Genomic DNA, 22,954 nt, shown 5'->3' with positions numbered 1-22,954 from the left:
CAATCAGAGCGGAGGCCCCGCCGCCATGCTTAGTGCGGCCGGAAATTGGAAGGAAAGCTTCGCGCCGGTGGGAAACCGCTGTCCGTCGCCGCGCGCTTTCAAACGTGAGGCTAATGGTTAGATTGCTCGAACGTGCCCTCAGTAAAAATGGCGACCGTAGTTGCTTCACTGACTTGGAATCGGCGCCCGGGAGGCTTCCGGCGTCTGGCCGCAGTGTGAGTCGGGACACGATTTTAAACGAGGCGGCGGCGGCGGCTAGCGAGTGAACTGCGGATTTTCAACGGCGGCTTTTGGCGGCTGGGCTGGCCTTGCCTTGGCACCCGAGGGGCTCCGGTGGAGCGTGCCAGGTGGGACACCCTGTCCCTTGCCCTTCCCCTCCGCGGGCAGAGGCCGACTCGGCAGGAGCGAGGGTCGCAGAGCTGGTGGCCGGGTCCGCGGAGCTGTCCCGCGGGGTGAAGTCGCAGCGCTCCCGCCGGCTTCCAGGGAGCGGAAGTGTCCCCAGTGGGCCGGCCTCGCCCTTGGCCGCCCTTTGGGCGGCTTTTGTACCTCAGGGGATGTCAGTCTCGGCGACGTGCTGGGCCCAGCTTTGAAGAATGACTCGTGACGCCGGCGTGGGGGACAGCGTCATCGCGGCACTTCACTGGTAAGACGCTTTGTGGGGGTCCAGGCCTGGCAGTGAGCTTGACATTTCGCCCTGTTGCGTGGTCGTTATCCTTACGGTTTCGTGTGTTTCGGTGTCTTTCGCCTGCACTGTGTCCCCAGCCCCGGCCTGGGGGCGGTGGCGATGGAGAAGGTAGTAGAGTCAGGGTTCCTTCCTTCACAGATTTCACGGGAGAAAAGCAACGACGCTGTGAGCGTGTGTTCGGAGCTACAGGTGCAGGGGGACTCGGCGGGAGAGCGAGCGAATTTTAACCTAATTCAGAAGTTAGGAAAATACTTAGTAAACATGTATTACCTAGGTTTTAAATTTTATTTATTTTACATACAAAATTATGTTACTTACGTATATTAGTTTTAGGTGTACACTACGGTGATCTGACATTTGCATACTTTACAATGTGGTCATCTCACTAATTGTAGTAACCTGTGTCCGCGTGCCAATTTATCACCCATCCCGTAGCCCCCATCTGGCAGCCATTAGTTTAATTTCTTTCTGTGTGTGTGTGTGTGTGTGTGTGTTAGGAGATTCCACTCATAAGTGAAATCATGGTACTTGTCTTCCTCTGACTTATTTCACTGAGCATAATACCCTCCATCAGTGATGGCGAACCTTTTGAGCTCGGTGTGTCAGCATTTTGAAAAACCCTAACTTAACTCTGGTGCCGTGTCACATATAGAAATTTTTTGATATTTGCAACCATAGTAAAACAAAGACTTATATTTTTGATATTTATTTTATATATTTAAATGCCATTTAACAAAGAAAAATCAACCAAAAAAATGAGTTTGCGTGTCAGAGGTGACATAGGTTCGCCATCACTGCCTAGGTCCACCCATGTTGTTGCAAATGGCAAGATTTTTTCCCTGTGAGGAACATTTCATTGTATATATGTACCACTTTATCCATTCACCTATGAATGGACCCGTAGGTTGCTTCCACATCTTGGCTATTGGAAACAATGCTGCAGATGCTGCAGTGAACGTAGGGTGCAGATAGCTTTTCGAATTAGAGTTCGTTTTCTTTGGAAAACGCCCAGGCGTGGGATCGCTAGGTGGTTTGGTAGTTCTGTGTTCAGTTGTTGGAAGAACCTCCGTACTGGTTTCCATAGCAGCTGCTTCAGTCTGCATTCCCGCCATCTGTGTGTGAGGGTTCCCTTCTCTTCACATCCTCACCTGATCTTGTTTGTTGGTTTGCTAATGACCGACAGGTGAATTGCTCAACAATTCTGCAGGCCGATAGGTAGCTTACTTCCTTTCCCCCTGTAGGTGGTGCCGTAGGTACGTTCCTATTTTCTCTGACCTGCTCTCCTTTCCCTCTGGGATTGCTCGAAAATGCCCTGATGGTGGGAGTCCCTATGTGACCGGCTGGCCTGGTAATGGTGGGGCAGTGTGGTGTGGCCCTGGTTTTGAGAGTTCCCAAAACTCCCTCTTACCCCCCCTGTGTTTTTGGCTTTTCCGGGTTCTGCCGCATGAGGAGTTGGGAGGGGAGATGCTTTTTCCGTGAGGCAAAGTGTGGGTACAAGGAAGTATATGAAGATGGACCAAAATGAGCGTTACAGACTCAGTGATGGCGAACCTATGACACGCGAACTCATTTTTTTGGTTGATTTTTCTTTGTTAAATGGCATTTAAATATATAAAATAAATATCAAAAATATAAGTCTTTGTTTTACTATGGTTGCAAATAACAAAAAATTTCTATATGTGACACGGCACCAGAGTTAAGTTAGGGTTTTTCAAAATGCTGACACGCCGAGCTCAAAAGGTTCACCATCACTGGACTAGGTCCGTGGTCGGCAAACTGCGGTTCGAGAGCCACATGCGGCTCTTTGGCCCCTTGAGTGTGGCTCTTCCACAAAATACCACGTGTGGGCACGCACGTACAGTGCGATGGAAACTTTGTGGCCCATGCGCAGAAGTCGGTATTTTGTGGAAGAGCCACACTCAAGGAGCCAAAGAGCCGCAGTTTGCCGACCACTGGACTAGATGAACCAGAGATCCCTGTGGGCGAGTATATTATTAGTCTCCAAAGATTTTATAGACCATCTTTAAGGATTTTGTTAGACCCATCTAGAGGGCCTTGAGGCTTTTTCCCCCCGAATATTATTATTTTTTTAATTTTAATTTTTTTCTTTATTGATTAAGGTATTACATATGTGTCCCTATCCCCCCATTGCTCCCCCACCCCCGCTCATGCCCTCACCCCCCTGGTGTCTGTGTCCATTGGTTAGGCTTACTAGTATATGCATGCATACAAGTCCTTTGGTTGATCTCTCCCCCTTCCCCCACCCTCCCCTACCTTCCCTCTGAGGTCTGACAGTCTGATCGATGCTCTCTATCTCTGGATCTTTTTTTTTTTTTTTTTTAAATATATCTTTACTAATTTCAGAGAGGAAGGGAGAGGGAGAGAGAGATAGAAACATCAATGATCAGAGAGAATCATTGATTGGCTGCCTCCTGCACACCCCCTACTGGGGATCAAGCCCGCAACCTGGGCATATGCCCCTGGCCAGAATCTATCCTGGTACCCTTCAGTCCTTAGGCTGACGCTCTATCCACTGAGCCAAACTGGCTAGGGCTCTGGATCTGTTTTTGTTCATCAGCGTATATGTTGTTCATTATATTCCACAGATGAGTGAGAGCATGTGATACTTATCTTTCTCTGACTGACTTATTTCACTTAGCATAATGCTCTCCAGGTCCATCCATGCTGTTGCAAATGGTAGGAGTTCCTTCCTTTTTATATCAGCGTAGTATTCCATTGTGTAGATGTACCACAGTTTTTAATCCAGTCATCTGCTGATGGGCACTTAGGCTGTTTCCAAATCTTAGCTATGGTAAATTGTGCTGCTATGAACATAGGGGTGCCTATATCCTTTCTGATTGGTGTTTCTAGTTTCTTGGGATATATTCCTAGAAGTGGGATCACTGGGTCAAATGGGAGTTCCATTTTTAGTTTTTTGAGGATATTCCTTACTGTTCTCCACAGTGGCTGCACCAGTCTGCATTCCCACCAGCAGTGCACGAGGGTTCTTTTTCTCTGCATCCTCTCCAGCACTTGTCATTTGTTGATTTGTTGATGACAGCCATTCTGACAGGTGTGAGATGGTACCTCATTGTCGTTTTGATTTGCATCTCTGGGGTGATTAGTGACTTTGAGCATGTTTTCATATGTCTCTTGGCCTTCCTTATGTCAAACTCTTTCAAAAGTATCTATTTAGGCCCTGGCTGGTTTGGTTCAGTGGATAGAGCATCGGCCTGCAGACTGAAGGGTCCCAGGTTCGATCCTGGTCAAGGGGATGTACCTTGGTTGCGGGCACGTCCTCAGTGGGGGGTGTGCAGGAGGCAGCTGATCGATGTTTCTCTCTCATGGGTGTTTCTAACCCTATCCCTTTCCCTTTCTCTCTGTAAAAAAATCAATAAAATATATATATATTTTAAAAGTATCTATTTAAGTTGGTTGCCATTTTTTGCTTGGGTTGTTTATATTCCTTTTGTTAAGTTGTATGAGTTCCCTGTAAATGTTGGAGATTAAACCCTTATTGGAGAGATAACATGGGCAAATATGTTCTCTCATTCAGTGGGCTTTCTTGTTGTTTTGTTGATGGTTTCCTTTGCTGTGCAGAAGCTTTTTATTTTGATGTAGTCCTATTTGTTTATTTTCTCTGTAGTTTCCATTGCCCTCGTAGCTGTATTGGTGATGATACTGCTTCAGCATATGTCTGAGATTTTGCTGCCTGTGGATTCCGCTAAGATTTTTATGGTTTCCCATCTTACGTTTAAGTCCTTTATCCATTTTGAGTTTATTTTTGTGTATGGTGTAAGTTGGTGGTCTAGTTTCATTTTTTTGTATGTATGTGTCCAATTTTCCTAACACCATTTATTGAAGAACTCTCTTGACTCCATTGTATGCTCTTGCCTCCTTTGTCAAATATTAATTGAGCACAGTGGTTTGGGTTGATTTCTGGGTTCTCTGTTCTATTCCATTGGTCTATATATCTATTCTTGTGCCAGTACCAGGCAGTTTTGAGAACAGTGACTTTGTAATATAGCTTGATATCTGGTATTGAGATCCCTCCTACTTTGTTGTTCTTTCTCAGGATTGCTGCAGCTATTCGGGGTCTTTTTTTATTCCAGATGAATTTTTGGAGAGTTCGTTCTAGGTCTGTGAAATATGCCATTGGTATTTTAATGGGCAGTGCATTGAATCTATAGATTGCTTTGGGTAGTAATGGACATTTTAATGATGTTGATTCTACCAATCCATGAACAAGATATGGTCTTCCATTTGTTTATGTCTTCCTCTATCTCTTTTTTCAGTGTCCTATAGTTTTTTGAGTAAAGGTCTTTTACCTAATTAGTTAAGTTTATTCCTAGGTATCTTGATTTTTTTTTGGTGCAGTGGTAAATGGGATTTTTTTTAAATCTCTCTTTCTGTAAGATCACTATCTATATATATAATCTATATGTATAAAAGGCTGATATGCTAAGTGTCCCTTCACCCGTCTGACCGGTCGCTATGATGTGCACTGACCACGAGGGGGCAGATGCTCAATGCAGGAGCTGCCAGGCTGCAGTGACTTGGCAGTAGCGGTTCTCGGGTGATGCACCCCAAAATCAGAGAGGAGGGAGCCCAATTCCTCGCGGGGCGGCATAATTCCACCTTTGGCCATGGGTTATGTTATTGTTGGGGCACTGTCGGCCCCAAATCTGGTTTACTGTACACTGGGATTTGTGTTCCACACCCTGTACAACAGCGACTTTCCAGAGTGCCCTCTCACACTTCGGGACCCCTCTGGGTATGTTGGAGAGCCGGTTTCCGCCCGATCCCCGCAGGCCAAGCCGAGGGACCCAACCTGCCGGAGGGACCCAGCTCACTCTGCAGACACCAGGGAGGGATGGTGGGAGGTTGGCTCCAGGGCGTGTCTGGCCTGTCTCACCCAATCCAACCCTGCCGGCCACCTAATTTATTTCCTTTCAATGTGCATGAATCCATGCACTGGGTCACTAGTTGGTGTATAAAAATGCCATAGATCTCTTGGTGTTAATTTTGTATCCTGCTACTTTACTGAATTCATTTAGTAAGTCTAATAATTTTTTGATGGAGTCTTTAGGGTTTTCTATGTACACTATCATGTCATCTGTGAATAATGACAATTTTACCTCTTCTTTTCCAATTTGGATACCTTTTATTCCATGTCTAGCACTTCCAGGACTATGTCAAACAGGAGTGGTGAAAGTGGGCTTCCCTATCTTGTTCCTGTCTGTAGGTGAAATGGTTTTAGTTTTTGCCCATTGAATATGATTTTGGCTGTAAGTTTGTCATATAAGGCTTTTATTATGTTGAGGTGTGATCCCTCTATTCCTACTTTGCTGAGGGTTTTTATCAAAAAAGGGTGTTGGATTTTGTCAAATGCTTTTTCTGCATCAATTGATATGATTATGTGATTTTTATCTCTCAATTTGTTTATGTGATGTATCATGTTTATTAGTTTGCAGATATTGTACCATCCTTGCATCCCAGCATAAATTCTACTTGGTCATGGTGTCTGATCTTTCTGATGTAATGCTGGATCCGATTTGCTAGAATTTTGTTGAGGATTTTGGCATCTGTGTTCATGAGGGATATTGGCCTGTAATTCTCTTTCATTGTGTTGTTGTCTTTATCTGGTTTTGGTATTAGGGTAATGCTGGCTTCATAGAATCAACTTGGAAGTGTGCCTTCCTCTTGAATTTTTTTGAAGTCTTAGGAAGATACGTTTTAGTTCTTCTTTGAATGTTTGGTACAACTCCCCTCTGAAGCTGTCTAGCCCCGAGCTTTTGTTTGCTGGAAGCTTTTTGATGACTGCTTCAGTTTCCTCCATTGTTATCAGCCTATTGAGATTTTTAGATTCTTCCTGATTGAGTTTTGGAAGGTTGTATTTTTCTAGGAATATGTCCATTTCCTCCACGTTATCCAGTTTGTTGGAATAGAGTTGTTCATAGTATTGTTTAACAATCCTTTGTATTTCTGTGGGGTTTGTTGTTATTTTGCCTCTTTCATTTCTGACTTTGTTTATTTGGATCCTCTCTCTTTGCTTCTTTTTTTATTTTTAAAAATTTTGTTTTATTGCTTAAAGTATTACAAAGAGTATTACAATATGTCTCCCCCCCCCCCCCCCCACCTTCCCCCGGCCTCCCTTACCCCCCAGTGTCTTGTGTCCATTGGTTATGCTTATATGCATGCATACAAGTACTTCGGTTGATCTCTTACACCCCCCCCCCCCCCCGCACCTGCACCCTCCCCTGCCTTCCTGCTGTAGTTTGACAGCCTGTTTGATGCTGCTCTGCCTCTGTATCTATTTTTGTTCATCAGTTTATAATGGTATTTATTATCCATAAATGAGTGAGATGTGGTATTTTTCTTTCATTGACTGGCTTATTTCTTTTTTTTTTTTCTTCTTTTTTAAAAAAATATATATTTTATTGATTTTTTACAGAAAGGAAGGGAGAGAGATAGAGAGTCAGAAACATCGATGAGAGAGAAACATCGATCAGCTGCCTCCTGCACATCTCCCACTGGGGATGTGCCTGCAACCCAGGTACATGCCCTTGACCGGAATTGAACCTGGGACCCTTCACCCTGCAGGCCGATGCTCTATCCACTGAGCCAAACCGGTTTCAGCTTGACTGCTTATTTCACTTAGCATAATGCTCTCCAGTTCCATCCATGCTGTTGCAAATGGTAAGAATTCCTTCTTTTTTACAGCAGCATAGTATTCCATTGTGTAGATGTACTACAGTTTCTTTTTGCTTCTTGGTGTGCCTGGCTAGAGGTTCATCAGTCTTTTTTTTTTTTTAATTTAATATATTTTATTGATTTTTTACAGAGAGGAAGGGAGAGGGTTAGAGAGTTAGAAACATCAATGAGAGAGAAACATTGATTAGCTGCCTCCTGCACACCCCCTACTGGGGATGTGCCCGAAACCAAGGTACATGCCCTTGACTGGAATTGAACCCAGGACCCTTCAGTCTGCAGGCCAATGCTCTATCCACTAAGCCAAACTGGTCAGGGCAAGGTTCATCAGTCTTGTTTATCCTTTCAAAGAACCAGCTCTTGGTTTCATTGATCTTTTGTATTGTTTTTTTTTCTTTTTATCTCTATGTCATTTATTTCTGCTCTGATCTTTATTATCTTCTTCCTTCTGCTCACTCTGGGCTTTTCTTGTTGCTCTCTTTAAGTTGTAGAATTAGATGGTTTATTACCATTTTTTCTTGTTTTTTTGAGGTAGGCCTGTAGAGCTATAAACTTCCCTCTCAGGACTGCTTTCACTGTGTCCCATAGATTTTGGATTGTTGTGTTTTCATTGTCATTCATTTCCAGGATGTTTTTAATTTCTTCTTTGATCTCTTTGGTAACCCAATCATTGTTTAATAGCATGCTATTCAGCTTCCAAGTGTTTGAATTTTTTTATTGTTTTTATTGTAGTTTACTTCTAATATTATGCTATTGTGGTCTGAGAAGATGCTTGATATGATTTCAGTCTTCTTGAATTTGGAGAGACTTTGCCTGTGACCCAATATGTGGTCTATCTTTGAAAATGTCCCATGTGCACTTGAGAAGAACGTATATTTCATGGCTTTGGGGTGAAATGTTCTGAAGATGTCAAGTAAATCTGATCTAGTGAGTCATTTAGGATTGCTGTTTCTTTGCTGATTTTTTTTGTCTAGAGGATTTATCCAGTGATGTCAGTGGTGTATTAAAGTCCCCTACTATGATTGTATTGTTGTCGATCTCTCCCTTGATATCTTCCAGGAGTTTTTTTATGTATTTGGGTGCTCCTACATTGGGTGCATATATGTTTATCAGGGTTATATCTTCTTGTTGTATCGATCCCTTTAGTACTATGACGTGGCCTTCCTTATCTCTTGATATGGCCTTCACTTTCAGGTCTATTTTGTCAGACCCCAGCTTTTTTTTCATTTTTCATTTGCCTGGAAGATATTTTTCCATCCCTTCACTTTCAGTCTGTGTGAGTCCCTTATTCTGAGGTGGGTCTCTTGTAGACAGCAAATATATGTGTCATGTTTTTTTTATCCATTCAGCCACTTGATGTCTTTTGATTGGAGCATTTAGTCCATTTATGTTTAAAGTTATTGAAAGGTACTTGTTTGTAGCCATTTTTATTTTTTGTGCCTGTGTTCCTTCTTCCCTTTTTATTTCTTCTTTTTACACCAGTCCCTTTAGCATTTCTTGCATTGCTGACTTGGTGGTGATAAACTCCGTTAGCCTTTTTTTGTCTGTGAAGCTCCTTATTTCCCCTTCAATTTTGAATGGTAACCTTGCTGGATAGAGTATTCTTGGAATCAGTCCCTTGCTTTGCATCACTTTGTAAACTTCTTCCATTCCTTTCTGGCCTGATGTGTTTCTGTTGAGAAATTATTTGATAATCTAATGGGAGATCCCTTGTATGTAACTTTCTGTCTCTCTCTTGCAGCCTTTAAGATTCTCTCTTAGTCCTGAACGTTTGCCATCATAATTACAATGTGTCTTGGTGTGGGCCTTTTCGGGTTCATCTTGTTTGGGAATCTTTGTGCTTGTGTGACCGTTTTCTTCCCCACATCAGGGAAGTTTTCTGACATTAGTTTTTCAAATAGGTTTTCTAACCCTTGTTCCTCTTCCTGTCATTCTGGCACCCCTATTGTTTTTATGTTGCTTCGTTTCATGTTGTTCCAAAGCCTCCCTTAGGCTCTCTTCCTTTCTTTTAATTTTTTTCTCCAATTGCAGTTCAGTTTGGGTGTGTTTTGCTTCCTTGTTTTCTAATTCGCTAATTTGGTCCTCCACTTCTCCTAGTCTACTGTTGAAACTTTCCATAGTGTTTTTTATTGCAGCTATATCACTCTTTATTTCTTCTTGACTCTTAACATAAGTTTTTGATTTTTTCCATCCATCCGGTTTATAAACTGTATGACCCTTATTCTGAATTCTTTTTCTAACATATTGCATGCCTCCATTTCACTTAGCTCCTTTTCTGGCAATTCCTCCTTTTTTTTCCTTTGGGGGTTTCTTTGCCCATTTTTTTCTCTCACTAAAGGATCTAGGTGTCGAGTTGTGTGGGGGCTGCTCCTCAGGCGGCAGCTGGTCCTCGGGCGGTTGTGGCAGCGGCTGCTCCTCAGTTGGTGGTGGCTCCTCTGGTGGGCACTGCTTACAACAGTGATGGCTCCTCTGGCTCGCGGGGGCAGGTTGCTCATGTGGCTGCTTCACCTCGGATGGGGGCAGGCTGTATGAGGCTGCTGCTCCTTGGAAGGGGGCGGGCTGCTCATGGTGCTGCTGCTTCTTGGATGGGGGCAGGCTGCTCACGCGACTGCTGCTCACATGGTCGCCGCACCCTGGGCTCAAGTGTTGGGCTGGCCAGAGGGGAGCTTGCTTCGGAACTCACAGGAGGACCTTGGGGCTTTTAAAAAATATTTACCCCTGATAGCTCATTGTACACACACACACCCACCCCCAGCTTCCCTTTCCTCCCTTCCCTCCCTCCCAGGAATGAGGGAGCCACTGATATAGACAGAAGTGTATAACAGGTGTTTTGGGAAAGAAGGTTAAAAAAACCCTAACTACTTGAAATTAGATTGGATTCAAGCATGATCTCAAAAATGGTGAAATGGAAAAAGGACACTTTAGATAGGGAATATAGTTGATAGGCAAAAGCATGAAGACAAGAAAATGTGTACATTTAGGGGAAGTAGGAGGATAAGGACAGCTGAATTATGAAAGATTTTTAAGTACAGAGCAGAAGAGTAGAACTCATCACTATAAAGGTTTTTGCACAGGTATCTAACAATAAAGTGCCATTTCTGAAGGATGATTATTACCCTTAGATATGGAAGAAAAGGTTAGTTGTGGTAATAGAAGCTGGCTAAGGAAGTAGCTTTGGGAATAGATGACAGACTGTTCAAGAAAAATCTCAACAGAATGTGCTTAAGGACTGCATGTTAAAGAATGAAAGTGGGAGACTACTTAAATGAATTTAAGTTAACTTGGAATATTGACAGGAATTAGAAAATGGACCTGCTAACTTTTGGAAGAAGGAGGATGGGAAGGAGTTAAATTTAGTTTTGAACATACTGTGTCTGAGTCATCTGTCAGATATTCATAAAAATAGCCAGTAGCCATTGAGAAATACTGGACTTGGTTGAAAAGTCAAAATGGGAAGCAGGGAGAGGAAGAGAGAAAGAACTCCTTTATAGTGAGCAGAGGAAGCATTGAAACTGTGAGCATGAATTAACTTGTTAGTGTTTAGAATTCTGGTTTTATTTCTTTTTATGTAGACCATGGATTCTTATGCTATCCCAGAATCGACTCCCAGACGAAGTGCATCCTCAAGGCTTAAAGATCACTTTATAGGTGCTACTCCTCTGCAGAAGCGGTTGGAATCAGTCAGGAAGCTGACTTCATTTGTCCCGCCTTCACCTCAAAGGAAAATTCCCCAGTGTTCACAGTTGCAGGTATGCTTTTGTGTTACTCAATAATTGAGAATAGATGTGAACAGAACATCTCATTTTTTGTTACAATTTCTAGTACTTTTAGTATTTTCTCCATCCCTCAGGTAATAAAATAAATGAGAAACAGCAAAAAGAAAGTTATTCACACTGTCAGGAAGTACCTCCTTTGTTATGTCTTTTAAACCCTTTGATCTAGAACACTGCCACAATATTTCTTTGTCTTTTACGACATAGACATTTTTGAAGAGTATAGTTTTCTCCTTTCCCTTTTTAAAATAGAATATGCCTTATTTTGTATTTGTGTGCTGTTTCCTCATGATTAGGTTGAAGTTGTGTATTCTTGGCTGGGATACTATATAGGTGCTATTGTGTCCTGGGGGAATGACATCTGGTACCACATAGGTAATGTTAATTTTGATCATCCTGTCAAGGTGTTGCCCAATAATTACTGTTTTAATTCCCTCTGCAACTAATAAGCATCTATGGCAGCCGTGGGCAAACTATGGCCCGCGGGCCGGATCCTGCCCGTTTGAAATGAATAAAACTAAAAAAAAAAAAAAAAGACCGTACCCTTTTATGTAATGATGTTTACTTTGAATTTATATTAGTTCACACAAACACTCCATCCATGCTTTTGTTCCGGCCCTCTGGTCCAGTTTAAGAACCCATTGTGGCCCTCGAGTCATAAAGTTTGCCCACCCCTGATCTATGGGGAGATATTTTAAGATAATGCAAATATCATGTTCCTTATCAAAATTTCCCCCTAGACTTGACATCCATTGATAATTTTTGCCTGACCCCATCTTTATCATGATGGTTGCAAAATAATGACTTTCTAATCTCCCTTTACTCCGTATTTACCAATCAGCTTTTGGCATTCTATTTTAAGCCCTTTTCTTTTCTCCTCCATTTGTTTATTGGAGACTTGAACTCACGAATTCCTGTTTTTCAAATTTTTGTAATTCATTACCAAGTTATTTTGGTGTTTAAATTGGCTCAGATTTATCTGGTGGCATCATGCTCTGTTTTGATCATTCGCACACGACCCTGATGGTATAAAACATTAGTAATTTGTAATTTTACTGAAACATGAAATAAAGCCCCAGGCAGTTTGGTGTGTGGTTTTGAGTCACTGAGCTAGGAACCTGGCTATCAGTCACTCAGACCTTCCTGTTAACTTTGTTTTCTTTTTTCTTTTTTTTTTTAATATTTTTTATTGATTTTTTACAGAGAGGAAGGGAGAGAGATAGAGAGTTAGAAACATCGATGAGAGAGAAACATCGATCAGCTGCCTCCTGCACATCTCCCACTGGGGATGTGCCCGCAACCCAGGTACATGCCCTTGACCGGAATCGAACCTGGGACCTTTCAGTCCGCAGGCCGACGCTCTATCCACTGAGCCAAACCGGTTTCGGCAACTTTGTTTTCTTAACACTGTTGTGCGCACAGTATCTTTTGGGATATGAGAAAAGTTTTGCTTCTTTGTGACAACTTTCTTAAAGAAAAATTGCTAGTGCTGGTAATGAAAGTGATAGTTCCTAACCACTAAATAGAAACTGTATTAATTAAAGTTCGGATTGTCCAATTCAGTACTCCCTTATGTATATGATACAAATAGTTTTGCCATACCTTTTGCCTAGTAATAAGAAAAAAACATTATAACTTTTATATAAAAGTTTATAACTATTTCCATGGGTAACTTTGTCAGAACAAATGTTTTTGTAAATAAACAACTAGTGAAAGTTCTAAAAGATAGTGGTGAGACTATCTCATGAAGTATGAATTGTATAGAAAAATTCAATTCAGGATAAAACTAGGAGCTATAGAGTGTCTGTGAAGACTCTTGCTCAGTAACGACATAGTGCCAATATAGTGTAGGTGAAGTGTTTTTTTAAAAAAATAAATTATATTTTTATTGATTTCAGAGAGGAAGGAGAGGGAGAGAGAGAAACATCAATGATGAGAGAGAATCATTGATCAGCTATCTCCTGCATACCCCCTACTAGGGATCGGGCCCACACCTGGGCATGTGTCCTTAACTGGAATCGAACCTGGGACCCTTCAATCTGCAGGCTGATGCTGTATCCATTGAGCCAAACCAGCTAGGGCTGCTTTTGTTTTTGATGGTACCTGTGGTTCTAATAGAGCATGGCAAAAATACTCCCAGGTATCTTTTTATTTAATCTATCAAATTAGGCATTGTGTCATAGAATGGCATAGTGTGCCAGGCACTTTTAAAAATTACTTAATTAAATCCAATAAAATTAGTTGCTCTAAGAATAATTATTATTTTCAAAATCTATAACTTGAAGTTTCTACAAGTGAAACATAAATTTTCATCCATTAATATTTATTGAATACCTGTTCTAGATGGCACTGCTCTAAGTGCTAGAAAGTAGTAGTGAATAAAATAGACAAAATTCATGATTTCATCAAACTCATTCTCTAGTAGGAAAAATAGACAGTAAAAGTCACACAGATTCTATATAATCTATATAATAAAAGCCTAATAAGCAAATCGACTGAATGGCGGAACAACTGGTAGGCAGGGGGTGGGGCTGGAGAGCGGGCGGCGCCAGGCCAGCCAAGGCAGGTGCCAGTGGGCAGAGGGAGGGGACGGTGATTGGGGAGGCGGCCGCGACTCGCTGTGGCGGAGGGGCAATTGGGGGGCGGTGCCGGCTGCTCACCGGCCAGTGCTGTCCCCTGATTGGCCTGTGGATCACCTCCCGCAGAGGGAGGCCAGACTTTGGCTTAGGCCCACTCCTCTGAGGGCTTCTGCTCTGTGAGAGGGCGCAGGCTGGGCTGAGGGACTCCCCCCGCCTCCCCGAGTGCACCAATTATCGTGCAGCAGGCCTCTACTATATAATATCAGATAGTCATAAATATAAAGCATGTTAGGAGTTAGAAAGTGACAAGTTGGAGTGGGTTCAGGTGCTACTTTAGGTACAGTGGCCTTTTGAGTGACATTTAGGCAAAGACCTGATTGAAGGAAAGGGACAGGCCAGGTACAACAAAAGCAAAGGCCTGTTCAAAGATCTTCAGAGTCCTGCAAACTCCAGTTTGGCTGGAGTGCAAAGATCAGGTACCCAGCCATAGATTTGTATTAAATACTATGATTAAATTCTTATTTACTAAAGTTTCCTAATTCTTAAACTTCATTTGCTGTGATCTTTTTTTTTTTTTTTAGGAAGATGTTGATCCTCAAAAGGTTGCATTCCTTCTACATAAGCAATGGACTCTGTATAGTTTAACTCCCCTGTATAAGTTCTCCTACACAAATCTCAAAGAGTACTCTAAATTTCTGAGTGCATTTATTGTTGCTGAAAAGCAAAAAGGACTTGCTGTGGAAGTGGGCGAAGACTTGAACATCAAAGTGATTTTCTCTACTCTCCTGGGAATGAAAGGAACACAAAGGGACCCTGATGCATTTCTCGTCCAGGTATAGTATAGGCAATGCTTGCTAGGGAAAATAATCTGCATTGTCTTGGTTTGGACATTGTGCTAATTGTTACAGTTTTTGAATTTCTTTCTTTTTTAAAAAAAAATATATTTTATTGATTTCTTACAGAGAGGAAGGGAGAGGGATAGAGAGTTAGAAACATCGATCAGCTGCCTCCTGCACACTCCCTATTGGGTATGTGCCTGCAACCAAGGTATATGCCCTTGACCGGAATCGAACCTGGGACCCTTGAGTCCCCAGGCCGACGCTCTATCCATTGAGCCAAACCAGTTAGGGCAGTTTTTGAATTTCTTAACCGTTTGAGTCCCAAGCAGCGCAATCGTGCTGCTGAGATTTTATGTCGAGAAAACTACGATTCGTTTGAGTCCCAGGGGGTATTGAAAAAACACTGTTGAAGAATCCCAAACAGCGCAACCGCGCTTTCTCTAAATGAGTACGAAAAGACCCAAACAGCGTGATAGTGCTTGTTTTATTTTATGTCGAGAAATACCAAGCAGCGCGATTGCACTGCTTGGGACTCAAACGGTTAAGCTTGTGATTTATAACCTCTTATGTCTTTTTTTTTTTTTGGATTTTTTTTTTTTTAAATTTTTCACTAAAAGTATTACAAAGGGTATTACATAAGTGTCCTTCGCCACCCCCCCCCCCCAACCTCTTATGTCTTATTTGACCAAATTTAAAGTAGATAATGACCAACTTGAAAAATACTTATTACTTCAGGGTGGGACAATACAGAGTAGGTTTACAGTTGTGAGTAGTGAAACAGTTTATTCTTGTATTATTATTTATTAATTATTGTATTATTTTCCATATGAACAACTGTAAACCTACTTTTGCCTCACCCTGTATAACATGTTTATTTTAGAAAACTTAAAAAATACATAAAGTACAAAGAAAGTTAAAAACCACAGTTCAGCAACTTGGTATACATCTTTTTGGCAGTAGATAATCTGAATAGGCCTATGTCTATTAAAGAAGTTGGATAAATAATTAATAACCTTCCAAAATAGAAAGCATCAGGCCCAGACAGGTTCGCTGGTGAATTCTACCAAGCACTTAAAGAAGAAAATAAACCAATTATCTACATTCTCTTTCAGAGGATAGAAGCAGAGGGAATACTTTCTAACTCATTCTGGGAGGCCAGCATTACCCTAATACCAAAAACAGACTAAGACACTATAACAAAAGAAAACTGCAAATCAGTAGACCTCATGAGCATAGATACATCCATTTAGCTATCTGTATCTATTAAAAATTGGGATTATATTGCCCATATTTATTTGCATTATGGCTTTTTTCCTAATAATTAATGTTGAAGATAATTACTCATATCATTAGGATTTTTACTGGGATTAAATTCCTAGAAGTAGAATGTTAACAAAGAAAATATGTAACTTAGCCCAGCTTGTGTGGCACAATGGTTGAGCGTTGACCTATGAACCAGGAAGTCATGGTTCCATTCCCTATCAGGGCACATGCCTGCGTTATGGGCTCAATCCCCAGTGTGGGGGCATGCAGGAGGCAGCCGATCAATGATTCCCTCTCATCATTGATGTTTCTCTCCCCCTCTCCTCTGAAATCAATACAAATATATATTTTTTAAAAGTAACTTATTTTTACATTTTGTGATACAGGTCAAGTTACTCTCAGAAATGTAACCTTTTACCTTCCTATGTGCAGTGTATAAAAGTAATATAACTAACTTGATTTATTCAGAAACTGAATTTATTTTATTCATGCCTGCTACTTCTGTTTATGGGGTAACTCGTCTTAGTCATTGATAAGTTAAATTCTGAAACAGTTGAACAGACCTAATTTGTTTATTTGTTACACATCAGGGGTCAGCCAACCATGGACTGCATGGCCAAGTCTGACCCACGGCTTATTTCTGTAAATGAGGTTTTATTGGAGCAGAGCCCCTTTCATTTGTTTATGAATTTTCTATGGCTGCTTTTGTGCTACAATAGCAAAGCTGAGTATTTGCTATGGCCCACAAGCCCTAAAATATTTACTATTTGGTCCTTTACAGAAAAAGTTTGCTGAGCCATGGTATATATAGGTCATGGTATTTGCAAGGATCTCAAGATGCCTAGGATTAGATTCAGCTGCATATGACAGAAAGCTTAAATAATAGCAAATTAAACGAGATAGAGGTTTATTTATCTTACAGAGGTATATGTAGGTAAGCTATTCAAGGCTGGTATATATATGCTTTATGATATTATTATTAATAGGCCCCTTCTCTCTTCTCTTTTATCGTTGGTGTGTGGCTTCCATCCTTAAGGTGGCTTTATAGTCTAAGATGGCTCTTGGAGCTCTAGATAGATGCAAGTTTCCGGCAAAAATTAGAACGAAGATGGGAAGGGCCAACAGGATGCCTACCACCGCATAAATCTTTAATGAAACTTTCTAAGATCCAGAAGCTTCTCTTTATTTTATTTTTTATTAAAATTTTTGTTGTTGTTAATCCTCACCCGAGGATATTTTTTCATTGATTTTTAGAGAGAGTGGAAGGAAGAGGGAGTGACAGAGAGAAACATCAACGTGAGAGAGACTCATCAATTGGTTGCTTCCTACACGCACCCTGGCCAGGGCAGGGATACCTGCAACCGAGGTACATGCCCTTGACCAGAATTGAACCTGGGGCCCTTCAGTCTGTGGGCTGATGCTCTATCCACTGAGCCAAATTTTAAAAATATATTTTTATTGATTTCAGAGAAAGGAAGGGAGAGGAAGATAGAAACATCAATGATCAGAGAGAATCATTGATAGGTTGCCTTTTGCACACTCCCTACTGGGGATCGAGCCCACGACCTGGGTATGTGCCCTGACGGGTAATCGAACCATTACCTCCTGGTTCATAGGTCGATGCTCAACCCCTGAGCCACACCGGCTGGACTCATTTTGCTTTTCAATGTTAAAATTTTTTTTTAAAATATATTTTATTGATTTTTTACAGAGAGGAAGGGAGAGAGAGAGTTAGAAACATCGATGAGAGAAACATCGATCAGCTGCCTCCCGAACACCCCCCGACTGGGGATGTGCCCACGACCAAGGTACATGCCCTTGACCGGAATCGAATCTGGGACCCTTCAGTCTTCAGGCCGTGCTCTATCCACTGAGCCAAACCAGTCAGGGCAATGTTAAAATTTTTCATATTTAAAATTTACCTAAATAAATGAAGCCCTAGTAAAATCCTCACCTGAGGACATGAGAGAGTTCAAGCACATTGCATTTGGTGACCTTTTACTGCTCCTTCTAAAGCTGAGATCTTTTTCCCCCTGATGCTGTACTTGGTTGTACCATATCGGTAGCTTTTATTTTGCATTTTGGTTGTACGAAGATCTTGCCATATACCATGTCTCTAGTGTATAAGAATATTAGGAAGCCGCCTGTGCCGCCTGCTGAAGCCAGCGCTTCTGTGTGGTGCTCTTGCCGTGCCCGGCGTGGTCAGCACCATGTGCGCCTCCCGTGACGACTGGTGCTGTGTTCAGTCAATGCACAAGTTCTCAGCCAAGGACATCGACGGGCGCATGGTTAACCTGGACAAGTACCGGGCCTTCGTGTGCATCGTCACCAATGTGGCCTCGCAATGAGGCAAAACAGACGTAAACTACACTCAGCTTGTCGACCTGCACGCCCGATATGCTGAGTGTGGTTTACGGATCCTGGCTTTCCCTTGCAACCAGTTCGGGAGGCAGGAGCCAGGGACTAATGCCGAGATCAAAGAGTTCGCTGCCGGCTATCATGTCAAATTCGATATGTATAGCAAGATCTGTGTGAACGGAGATGATGCCCACCCTCTGAGGAAGCGGATGAAAGCCCAGCCCAAGGGGAGGGGCATCCTGGGAAATGCCATCAAATGGAACTTCACCACGTTCCTCATTGACAAGAATGGTTGTGTGGTGAAAAGGTATGGTCCCATGGAAGAGCCCCATGTCATAGAGACGGACCTGCCCTGCTACCCTTAGCTCCACAAGTGTTCACCCCCACATCTGAGCCCACTGCCTGCGCCCCTCGGAGCCTTCCACCCGGCACTCATGACAGTCTTTCTAAAAACCAGCCTGCTGGTGGGGCAGACCCGAGAACCCGGCGTGCACCTCTGCTGGAGGAAGGCCCCTCGGCCGGCCTGGCTCGCAGCTCTGCACCCCCACCCCTGGCTGCCTTGTGGGAATAGAACTTACAAATTGGAAAAAAAATAAAAAGAATATTAGGAAAAAGGTCAGTGAACTTAATAAAACCTAAAATGATTAGGGACACTGTTCTTTGTTTTTTCATAAGTAATATAATGTCTTCGTAGTTTTAAATGTACTAATTACTTTTGAGGTGATGTAATTTAGGAGTAAATGTACTTTTGAACTTAATGAACCTGTTTTCTTTCTTTGTAGATTCTGTCAAAATCTCAATTGCCATCTGGGAACAGAGAAGGTAAAGTGTTGTGGACTGGTTGGTTCTGCTGTATATTTGGAGACAGTCTTCTGGAGACTGTTTCAGAAGATTTCACCTGCTTACCCTTATTCCTTGCAAATGGAGCAGAGACTAATACAGCCTTAATTGGAACCTGGTTTCAGAAAACTTTTGACTGTCATTTCAGTCCTTTAGCAATCAATGCATTTAATCTTTCCTGGATGGCAGCTATGTGGACTGCATGCAAAATGGACCATTATGTGGCTACTACTGAGTTTCTTTGGTCTGTACCGTGTAGCCCTCAAAGTCTGGATATTTCTTATGCCATACATCCGGAGGATGCAAAAGCTTTGTGGGACAGTGTCCACAAAGCCCCTGGGGAAGTTACCCAGGAGGAAGTTGACTTGTTCATGGACTGCCTTTGTTCACATTTCCATAGGCATTTCAAAATTCACTTATCAGCCACAAGATTGGTTCGCGTTTCAACATCTGTAGCTTCAGCACATACTAATGGAAAAATAAAGGTTAGTTTGAACAAATCTAGTTAAGTAATTTTTCTTATTGTTGCATAGTTTTCAAAATGTATGGTGATTGCATTTTCCACATGGACTAAATAAATTGAATGCCTGCCAATAGAGACATTTTATTTTATGCTTTATAAAAGATTTATAAAAATGTTTAGCCTTTTTGATTCAGCTTTTTTATAAAAAAATTCATTTTTAGAGAGAGGAAGGGAGAGGGAGAGAGAGAAACATCAGTGTGAGAGCAAAATATGAACCGACTCTCTCCTGCATGCCCCTACTGGGGATTGAGCATGTGCCCTGACTAGAAATTGAACCAGCAATTTTTCAGTGTACAGGATGATGCCCAACCAACTGAGCTACCCTGGCCAGGGCTTGATTCAACTTTGTTATGGAAGGATACTATGTGTTGTGTGCTACAGATTTTGGAAATAATATGAATTACTCTGTAGTAACTTTGAAACTTTCAAAATAGTTTCTTGTCAAACTTTGAAATAATAATCAGATAACAGGATTTTGTGTTAGATAAGGAAATTATAGCCAGAAACATATAACTAAGATAATCATTTTCATATTTTAGGCTTTTCTATCCCTGCTGGAAAAGAAGTAATAAAGACAGCCCTGACCGGTTTGGCTCAGTGGATAGAGTGTTGGCCTGCGGACTGAAAGGTCCCAGGTTTGATTCTGGTCAAGGTCATGTGCCTTGGTTGCAGGCACATCCCCAGTAGGAGGTGTGCAGGAGGCAGCTGATCAATGTTTCTCTCTCATCGATGTTTCTGGCTCTCTATCCCTCTCCCTTCCTCTTTGTAAAAAATCAATAAAATAAGATTAAAAAAGGAAGTAATAAAGACATTGTTTTACTGTTCATGAAGTCCTTATTAGAGTAAGTATGAAAAACCAATTGAAAGTAGGCCCTTAAGTATATTAAAATATGTTAATATATTTAAAATATATTTATATACAACCACCATAAACACTCAGTGAATACTGGCTTTGTCACTGTGCTAGGAGTTTAACATACCTTAATTGTAATCTGTTAGCCAGGTTTCTGCCATCTACTTTGTTTTTATAAGATACTTTTGGAATATATATATATCCCTTTGAGAAGAAGGAAGCTATGAACCTCCTTCTAGAAAATGTAAATACTCAATGTGTATATAAGTTCAAGGGGTTCAGAGATGCCCTTCCTCCCCTCACTCTTTAGGCAGGAGTTAGCCTAAGCACGGAACTCAGGATAAATAAGAACCCTAGTCTAATTACTTCTAAGCACCATTGACCATAGTTGTGAATTTATTAGACTTAGAGCAGCAATGGTTTGTTTTCATATTCATATCTCAGCTTGCAGATAGGGAATTTAAAATAATCCTGGAATATTTATCAAATACAAACTACTTTATTATCATAATTCTATTTTAATTTTAAATGTTGTCCCTTTTTTTTCTTTTCAGATTCTGTGTCATAAATACCTTATTGGAGTGTTGGCATATTTGACAGAACTGGCAATTTTTCAAATTGAGTGAGGCCTTGTGGGGATCATAAGTCATGGATTTTATACCTTTTTCTCATTGTTTGATTAATTGCTATGCTGAGAAGGGACTGCAGGAGAAATGGGCATCCATCTCTGCATCTGTTTCCTCACAGTGCCTTTGGAGGTGCCCGTAGAAGCCAAGAAGGATCTAGAACAGAAGGTGGTAGGGCATGAACCACAGCCAGGCGCTTCTGTAATAGTCATGACTATCAGGGGTGCCAGTCTCTAGAAAATGCTGAGTTGTTATTTGTTGGCCATCTTCCTAAAAAATATGTAATGTTTAGTATGTCAGACGTTTCGGATTCAAATGAGAGAGCTCTAATATTCAGTATTTCTGACTTGGGTCTCTAAAACTTTTAGTTCCTTGTAAGCATTTTAGACTTGCATTGAGAGAATTTCTGTCTTGTAAAGACATTTTCCTAGCACAATTTTGCTGTAGAGAACTAGCAATCAAAAAATCCTCTGCAAAGGAAACTAAAAATGAATATGGATTTTTAGAAGCCGTTAATATGCTTGTTTTTAATATTATTCATTTCTTATTGCAGTGTTGAATTAAATATATTCACTTTTAAAATGAAGCAGTGTGTTTATTAATATCTTGGTGACAGATGTTTAATGTTTGAGGAATGGGAAGTGAAGGGCTTTTTCTCTAGCACAAAGGTTACAAACCAACAATTACGGAGAGTCATACAGATTGTACATTGGAAAGGCAGAGAGTTTCTTCATTCCCTAATTTTGCTTTAGCACAGTGCTTGGTAAATATCTGTAGATAAAATAAATGAATTTTAACCAACTCTTCCATTTTGCAGATGAAATGTACTAACTTTTGAGACTTGCCCTAGCAGTTATATCTAAATCTCTTTTTACTACTGAGCATAGAAAAGTTTTGTTTTACTTTAGAAACCATGTTTTTAAAAACCTTGTCTGGGGGAAAATATCTTTAATAGGCTATTATTCTAAAAACAAAAAACAAGCTCTGGAGTGTGGTATTGTTTTACATTAGGAACAGAAGAGGTAGTAGAAAAAGCATGGGCATTGGAGTCAGACATTCATTCATTCAACTAATATTAAGCTCCTACTTTATACTTAGAATTGTATTGGGTAATAAGAATATAGTAGCGAAGACAAAAAAAGGTCCCTACCCTGTGGAAATTATATTCTAATGGAGGAAGGCAAAAGATAATTTCATATGGAGATAAAACCCTATAAAGAAAATAAGGCAATGAGATGAGAAAAAGGGTGAGTGGGATGGGCCTACTTTACTTACAATTGTCGAAGAACGGCTCTCTGAGGAAGTGACAGGGGAGCTGAGTCCTGAGTGAGGAGCAGGAACCAGCCACGTGAAGATCTGAGGACGAGTGTGCTAGGCAGGTGACACTACAGGAGCAAAGGCCTTGGGACAAGTAAGGGCTCAGTTTGAGGAACAAAGGGAACGTATGGCTGGAGCACAGTAAGAGTGGAGTAGTGCGAGATGGAACTGAAGGGACTATGCAGCAGAAACTTCTTCCATGGTGTTATGACTCCCAACTTTTGGCTGGGCACATGGCTGCCCAGAAACAGGAAGACATTTTTCAGCCTTTCTCAGAGGTCTCTTAAGTTCTGACCCCTGTAAGTGGAAGCGTTATGTAGAGCTTCCAGGAATCTTCCTTAAAACACAGCAAGCATGTACCCCTTGCTCTTTTCTTCTTCCAACTTCGCTGCTTGGTACACATGTAATGACTGGTACTCTAGCTGCTCTTTTAGGTCACAGGGATGAGGGTCAGTCCTAAAGACCGGGGAACATGGCCTGGAAGGAGTTTGTGCCCTGAGGACTTTTAAAAATATATGTATTTTTATTGATTTCAGCCTCCTGCATGCCCCCTACTGGGGATCAAGCCCACAACCCAGGCATGTGCC

The 22,954-nt window shown here is 41.4% G+C and overlaps 1 protein-coding gene and 1 pseudogene across 1 annotated transcript; both read left to right on the top strand.

Moving 5' to 3' along the window:
• The first annotated feature begins 215 nt into the window (after window positions 1-215).
• Window positions 216-21,599, top strand: CENPL (centromere protein L). The gene is made up of 5 exons (XM_070396541.1): window positions 216-643; window positions 10,969-11,145; window positions 14,330-14,581; window positions 18,991-19,533; window positions 20,979-21,599. Exons 2-5 carry the CDS (start codon window positions 10,972-10,974, stop codon window positions 21,048-21,050), a joined length of 1,041 nt encoding a protein of 346 aa, XP_070252642.1. The 5' UTR covers window positions 216-643; window positions 10,969-10,971; the 3' UTR covers window positions 21,051-21,599.
• LOC138995815 (phospholipid hydroperoxide glutathione peroxidase pseudogene) lies at window positions 18,025-18,731 on the top strand (annotated as a pseudogene).
• Window positions 21,600-22,954: the final 1,355 nt, after the last annotated feature.

Source organism: Myotis yumanensis, unplaced genomic scaffold, assembly GCF_028538775.1.
Source record: "Myotis yumanensis isolate MYYU_CA2020_CCGP unplaced genomic scaffold, mMyoYum1.0.hap1 SCAF_17, whole genome shotgun sequence".
NCBI lineage: Eukaryota > Metazoa > Chordata > Mammalia > Chiroptera > Vespertilionidae > Myotis > Myotis yumanensis.
This window is presented reverse-complemented; position numbering and strand designations above follow the sequence as displayed.

Excerpts from the sequence above, each read along its gene's own strand:
- CENPL (XM_070396541.1), top strand. The coding sequence starts at position 10,972 with ATGGATTCTTATGCTATCCCAGAATCGACTCCCAGACGAAGTGCATCC. Across the intron at positions 11,146-14,329 it reads CCCAGTGTTCACAGTTGCAG|GAAGATGTTGATCCTCAAAA; the intron begins GTATGCTTTTGT and ends TTTTTTTTTTAG. Across the intron at positions 14,582-18,990 it reads CTGATGCATTTCTCGTCCAG|ATTCTGTCAAAATCTCAATT; the intron begins GTATAGTATAGG and ends CTTTCTTTGTAG.